The 7032-nt window shown below is 42.4% G+C and overlaps 1 protein-coding gene across 1 annotated transcript in view; it reads right to left on the bottom strand.

Annotated features, from left to right (window-relative positions):
- Positions 1–889: 889 nt before the first annotated feature.
- The window catches only part of LOC106527302 (tumor necrosis factor alpha-induced protein 2), a gene marked incomplete at its 3' end in the record, with an annotated part of 7953 nt that continues 1810 nt past the window's right edge, over positions 890–7032 (bottom strand). Inside the window, 9 exon segments of the mRNA XM_014022140.1 lie at positions 890–1011; positions 1141–1296; positions 1383–1502; positions 2702–2828; positions 2905–2997; positions 3069–3163; positions 4455–4577; positions 5416–5527; positions 5807–6455. Of these exon segments, the coding sequence (XP_013877594.1) occupies positions 890–1011; positions 1141–1296; positions 1383–1502; positions 2702–2828; positions 2905–2997; positions 3069–3163; positions 4455–4577; positions 5416–5527; positions 5807–6455 (1597 nt within the window).

Raw genomic sequence — 7032 nt, 5'->3', positions numbered from 1 at the left:
CATCAAACACTCGTTTCTGTGGCTGCAGTTAACCGCAGCAGCAGCAGCAGCTAGCTGTAGCACTTCCACTGCAGCCTGCAGGAAGTTTTTGTTTAAATAAATTTCACTTTAAATTCCAAACAATATTTATATTTTCAAATTGACATAAATTAAAATGTCTAATTCCTGCAGGAAGTGACCTCAGGCAACACCGGAAGTGCTACAGCCTGCTGCTACTGCTGCTACTGCTGCTTCTTGCTCTTGGAAATTACCATTAAAGTCTAAATAATAACTTTGATGATGTTGTAAACATTGTTAAAAGCTTGAAATTGTAGCAGACGGCTCTGCTTGCACCAGCTGTTAGCCGTTAGCCCTTAGCTGTTAGCTGGTTCAAAGAGTTATCTACAACAGGTAAGATGTTGATTTTTCATAACTCAACACAGGACACCGCCTCCAAATGACTAGAATATCMTTTTAACGTTGATGCTAAATGACCGGAGCTCATAAAGACTTATTGTTTACAGCATTTCTACTTAAATAAACAAACAAGTGTTTATTTTTTTCTTCTTCAACCGAGACATAAATCATTTTCTAATTTTAAACCTCAAGACGAAGAGACGCTGCCAGGAAACACTTGTCTCAAATTATTTCCTTTTCCTCCTCATGTCTCTCACAGACAGTTTGTTTACTCTGACAAACAGTTTGTTTACTCTGACAAACAGTTTGTTTACTCTGACAAACAGTTTGTTTACTCTGACAAACAGTTTGTTTACTCTGACAGACAGTTTGTTTACTCTGACAGTTTGTTTACCATCAGACTGTTTTCAGTCCTGATATAGAAAATAATCTGAGACCAAACACCATCACAAGTGGACCGTGTTGTGTTTGAAGTCCAGAACCTGAGCCGTACCTGAGGTCTGGATGATCTGATCCCAGCAGAGCGATCTGGACCTGGAGGGCAGGGACCTCCTGGAGCTCCAGGACTTCTGCGATCTTGATCAGGATTTCCTTCAGCCAGTCCTCCTTTGATCCCTTTCAGAGCAGAACAGTCAAATCAGAATGGAGTTTCCTGGATCCTGCTCCAGGTCTAATCCAGATCTAGGTCTAATCCAGATCCAGAACTAATCCAAAAAAGAGATAATCTGTAGATTATAATCTCACCATGYTGCTGAAGATGAGCTGCAGACTGTGTGCGTTGTTGGTGATGGTGCTGGAGGCCTTCAGCTGCTGCTCCCGGTCCCTCAKCTTCAAGTCTCCTCTCAGGAGCCTCCTCACGTACTCCTGCGTCACCTCCTGGTGCAGCTGACCCACCAGCTCCTGGAAACGAGCCGATCAGAACATCAGGAGTCAGAACTTTGACAGAAACGAACCCACCACCAGAGTTTGATGTTTCTGCTCCTCACCTGCTGACAGGAAGGATGAAGGTCCTGGAAGCCCCGCAGCTCCTTCTCCAAACCGTTCAGCAGCTTCTGGAATGAGTTCTTCTTCAGCCACTCGCTCGTCCACAGCTTCTGGTACTGCGGCTGTAATCCAGAGAGACAGCAGATTATTTTACCACCAACATCATCCAGGAGTCACTGAAACTAACAACAACTAACACAATCATCAGCATAGGCTGCGGAAGAACAAACAACACAACACAACACTGAATAACAGCTGAATAACTGCTGAATAACTGCTGAATAACAGCTAAACAATAGCTGAATAACTGTTGAATAACAGCTGAATAACAGCTGAATAACAGCTGAATAACTGCTGAATAACAGCTAAACAATAGCTCAATAACTGCTGAATAACAGCTGAACAACTGCTGAATAACTGCTGAATAACTGCTGAATAACAGCTGAATAACAGCTAAACAATAGATGAAAAACTCCTGAATAACTGCTGAATAACAGCTAAACAAAGCTCAATAACTGCTGAATAACAGCTGAATAACTGCTGAATAACAGCTGAATAACTGCTGAATAACAGCTAAACAATAGCTGAATAACTGCTGAATAACAGCTGAGTAACAGCTAAACAATAGCTGAATAAATGCTGAATAACAGCTAAACAATAACTGAATAACTGCTGAATAACAGCTGAATAACAGCTGAATAACTGCTGAATAACTGCTGAATAACAGCTGAATAACTGCTGAATAACAGCTAAACAATAGCTGAAAAACTCCTGAATAACTGCTGAGTAACAGCTAAACAATAGCTGAATAAATGCTGAATAACAGCTAAACAATAACTGAATAACTGCTGAATAACAGCTGAATAACTGCTGAATAACTGCTGAATAACTGCTGAATAGCAGCTAAATAACTGCTGAATAACAGCTAAATAACTGCTGAACAACTGCTGAATAACAGCTGAAAAACTCCTGAATAACAGCTGAAAAACTCCTGAATAACAGCTGAAAATCTCCTGAATAACAGCTGAAAAACTCCTGAATAACAGCTGAAGCATGCTGAAGAAGGCGAAAACAAAAAGCAACAGAACAGTGGCTGAAATGACCAGACAGATGTCTTAGACCAAAATAGTAGTTACAAAGGTAAACGTAGCAACATTGGAACTGACAGCTAAAAGTATCACAGTTTTAGCTATAAGCTAAAATGGCATGACAATGTGCAGCAGCTAAAGGTGTAAAATAGAAGAACTGCAGCTAAAGTCTTCATATAGTAAAATGGTWAGGTAATGCTGACTCAGCGCTCTGATTCTTACATCTCTCCCACCTTGAGAACTTTGTGGACCGGGCTCAGTAAGAACATTTGAGCTGATTGGTTCAGGTCCGTCAGAAGGTCCAAACAGTTTTTCTGGACGTCCTCTGTGAACAGATGTCCTCTTCTGTGGAGGACGTCCCTGCAGACAGGAGACGGGACACTTTCAGCTAAATGTTCGACCGTTTATCGTGTGTTTATTTGGATCAGAACCTCACCTGAACTGTGAAACACAGCTGAGGTTAGCTTTAACCTGGGCCGGGCTCTGCTTTCTGTTCTGTTTGATGATGTTTTCTTGAAAAGCTTTGAACCTGCAGGATGAGAGCAGTGTTAAACACAGAGACACTCGTTTCGTCATTAACCATCAGAGACGTTTGGTCACCTCTGGATTAAAGCCGGGAGTTGGTTGGTGATGCTCTGAGCTCTCTGCAGACTTCCTGTCACTGTTTTTGCTGCCGTCACCATCCCGTTGATCAGCTGAAAACACAAAGCTTCTGCTCAGGATCTGACCTCTGCAGAGTTGGTCACTTTCCACCCAAACATTGTGCGTACAGAAAATATGTGTTTTTGTACCTCGGCTGCTGTTTTAAAGTGTCTGTGACATGCTATCCTTCAGAAAGTCAAAGAAAACATCTTTATACTTAAGAAAATTGGCATAGTACCATTTTCTTACCCATTTTGTAACATAACTGGCCTATTTTCTTTTGAATATGGCTCAGTCAAAGTGAAACAGGAAGTGACATCAAAGGGGAACTCATTAATAAAATAAACTCTGGTTTTTATTTATTAAGACAACATTATTTAAACTTTAACTCTTCTTCGTCTCTCTTTGATAGAGACTCAAAATAACCTAAAGAAACATCAGATTCTCCTCTACAGTCTGTTGTAACAAYGCTCTKTTCACAYTCAGATAYTCCCCTGTGACATCACTTCCTGTTTCTTCTTCTGCAAATATCTCAACAACCGTTCATCTTAACGGTATGAAATTTGTTTTGCAACATTTTATCAATGTTTTCTTTCCAAAACTGCATTCATGTTTATTACAAACATTTGATGTCACAGACCCTTTAATATTTATTATTTTATTCACTTAATCAAGGATTTTAATTAAGTAAAAGCAGATTATTTCAGGTGGTAATGATCACCTGTTCAGTGCATGGGTACAAAACAGTAACCATTTTGTACCCACTTAGCACAAATGCCAGTTTTTTTGGTTATTTTTTGGTAGTCCTTTGTGTGTTTTTGTTTTCTGTGTTCTGTTCAGTTTTCCTCAGTTCAAGTCCTCCTCTGGCCACGCCCACTCACACCTGTTCTCTGTTTGATTAAAAACGTACGGTCTTTTTCTGCTCTCAGCTGCTCGGTGGAGATTTATGTACGTATTCGTCTGGTTTCCTCTGTCCTTCCTTCAGCTGCTTCATGCTTAATAGTTTAATATTTAAACAAATTAAATTCGGCTGCAGACYTGATGAAAAACAAACAGGTGCAAAGTGCGTTCTCTCAACAATAATTTACCYCGTTGGTGGAATTATTTCTCTGGGTTTTTGTTTTCAGTTGGGTTTGACCTCTGAGCRCCGAACAGAATCACCAGAACAAACATTAAACCAGCCGAAACGAATCATTAATTTCTGATTTCAAGCTGACCTAAACCAAGATGGCCGCCCAGGAAGCTCAAACATTATTAATGTGGTGTGGTAGTAGCTGAGAGTCATCCCCAACATGTACTCTGAGCTCGTTGTTTCAGACTGTACCATAACAGGGGCTGCAGTACCTGGATGATGTCGTAGGCCAGAGGACTGACGTAGCGGCCATCTTCTTTTGTCGGCTCCTTTTTGTCTGACCACTTCTTCTCCTCTTCCTCCAGAACTCGAGTTATGTACGTCAGCAGCATGTTCTGAGAAAACAGCATGAAAATCAGGATTATTAACTTTATAACGAGTTTAAAAGCTGATTAGAAACAGCAGAATGAACACTTCTTGCTTTGCTTTGGTGTTGAGTGCTTTAAACAGAAGCTTTGCCTCTTTTTGTTGTTTTTAGTAAAAATCTACGGGATAAATATTGTGCCAACAGGAAGTGAATCTGAATTGTTCAGATTGAATCTGAATGTGCAGAATTTGAAACTGAATACATTGGTTTGAAAATAAATTTTACTAAATTGAAACTGAATTTAAAGTTTTGTATCTGAATTAATTGTCTTTGAAACTGTATTTTGGTTTATTAAAAATTCAGTTTGACTTCTTTCACTTTCAGTTCCATAATTCAGATTTTTGTGTCACATCCTGGTCCTTGAGAAAGCCAGGCAGAGTAATCAAACACAGATCCACAGATTTATGTTTCACTTTGGTGAAGTTTCCCTTCTGGATGTAACAGAGTTGATAATCCAGCATAAAAGTGACAAAAACAGACAAAGTTATTTTATTGCAGTGATTAATTTGACCTATATGTAGAAAATGTTACATTTACATCACATCATGGATCAGTCAGCAGCAGCATCTGATCAATATGTGATCCATACAGTTTCAAAGCAAATTAATTCAGATACAAAAGTTTAAATTCAGTTTAAATTTAGTGAAATTTATTTTCAAACCAATGYATTCAGTTTCAAATTCTGCACATTCAGATTCAATCTGAGCAATTCAGATTTAATTCCTGCTGGMACAACATTTATCCCATATAAAACCTGTAAAACCACCCTGCAGTCATAAAGTCGGACCCCAGTCGAGCCAGTTTACCTCCTGATTGTTGAGGTACTGGTCCTCCAGAGACACCAGCAGATCGTCGGGCAGAAGGTCTCCGAGCGCCGCGGCGTCGATTTCACCCTCCAGTTCTGGTTTATTCAGGATTCTGGAACCCAGAGCATGACAGGAGATCATGAGACACCGTCCTGAAGAACGTACTGTGGTTCTTTTTTTATCTGGACTATCAGAACCAGCGTCACAGAAAAGGGACTGGGTCAGCAGCTAAAGTCTGAGTCATCCTGACACCAGGAGTCCAACATGTTGAAATCTGAGGAAACCCATGTTTGAGGAAACACAAAATAAAACCCGTTCAGAGTAGCTATCGCCCTCAACCCAACCCTGGACTCTGACCAGAACCATGACCCCAACAGAACCCGGGGCTCACCCTGGGTAGTACTCGTTGACCCATCTCAGCAGGAAGGTGCAGTCCTCGTCGTCCAGAACAAAGTCTGCGATCTTCCTGAGTCTGGTGGCGAGGCTCTGGTGGAACAKGGAGGCGTAGAACTGGCAGATGTTGGACTCTGGGGGGTAGCAGCTCTTCACCTCCTGGACCACCAGCAGGAGGTCCTCCTTCAGCTGCCTCCCCATGTTCTGGATGTCGGTCTGGATGGAGGACTGGCCCATGGGTCCTGAGGGACTCACAGAGGGGTTGTCCATCCGCTCCTCCACCAGGCGGCGGAGCGTGGAGTCGTGGAGCTCCTTCCACTTGCTGGGCGCTCGGAACGTGGACCACTTCAGGTCCTGCTCCTCCTCCTGGTAGATGGCCTTCACCGCAGAGGTCAGGGTGGTCTTCAGGACCGACACCGAGGCCTCGCTGGTGAGCTCAGCAAGGTTCAGACTCTGGTTCAGGGTCTGCAACAAGAGCTTCTCCAGAGCTCCACGCTGCTCCGTCAGACGAGCTGCTTCCTCTGTGTGACGATGAAGAGAGTCTTCTTCAGATGTTCCTCCAAACAGAAGGTTCTCTGCGTCAATCAGCACAAGCCCCGCCTCCCAGAACTGATGCTCCTCAAGAAGCTGCTGGAATGTTTCCATTCCTGAGGACAGACCAACAGGAAGACGTTTTACTACCTGGTGGAGTCCTGAGTACTCAGTACTGAGTACTGAGTACTCAGTACTGAGTAGATTCCTGAGGACAGACCAACAGGAAGACGTTTTACTACCTGGTGGAGTACTGAGTACTGAATACTGAGTACTGAGTACTGAGTACTGAGTAGATTCCTGAGGACAGACCAACAGGAAGACGTTTTACTACCTGGTGGAGTACTGAGTACTCAGTACTGAGTACTGAGTAGATTCCTGAGGACAGACCCACAGGAAGACGTTTTACTACCTGGTGGAGTACTGAGTACTCAGTACTGAGTACTGAGTACTGAGTACTGAGTACTGAGTAGATTCCTGAGGACAGACCAACAGGAAGACATTTTACTACCTGGTGGAGTCCTGAGTACTCAGTACTCAGTACTGAGTACTGAGTACTGAGTTTTACTTTAGTTTATCTAAGTAGGGTTCTTCTCCATCCATCCACCCATCCATCTTTCCATCCATCCATCCACCCATCCATCATCCATCCATCATCCTACATCCAACCATCATCCATCCATCATCCAACCA

This window comes from Austrofundulus limnaeus, unplaced genomic scaffold, assembly GCF_001266775.1.
Source record: "Austrofundulus limnaeus strain Quisiro unplaced genomic scaffold, Austrofundulus_limnaeus-1.0 Scaffold318, whole genome shotgun sequence".
NCBI lineage: Eukaryota > Metazoa > Chordata > Actinopteri > Cyprinodontiformes > Rivulidae > Austrofundulus > Austrofundulus limnaeus.
Note: the sequence above shows the minus strand (reverse complement) of the source record. Positions and strands in the feature narration are given on the sequence as shown.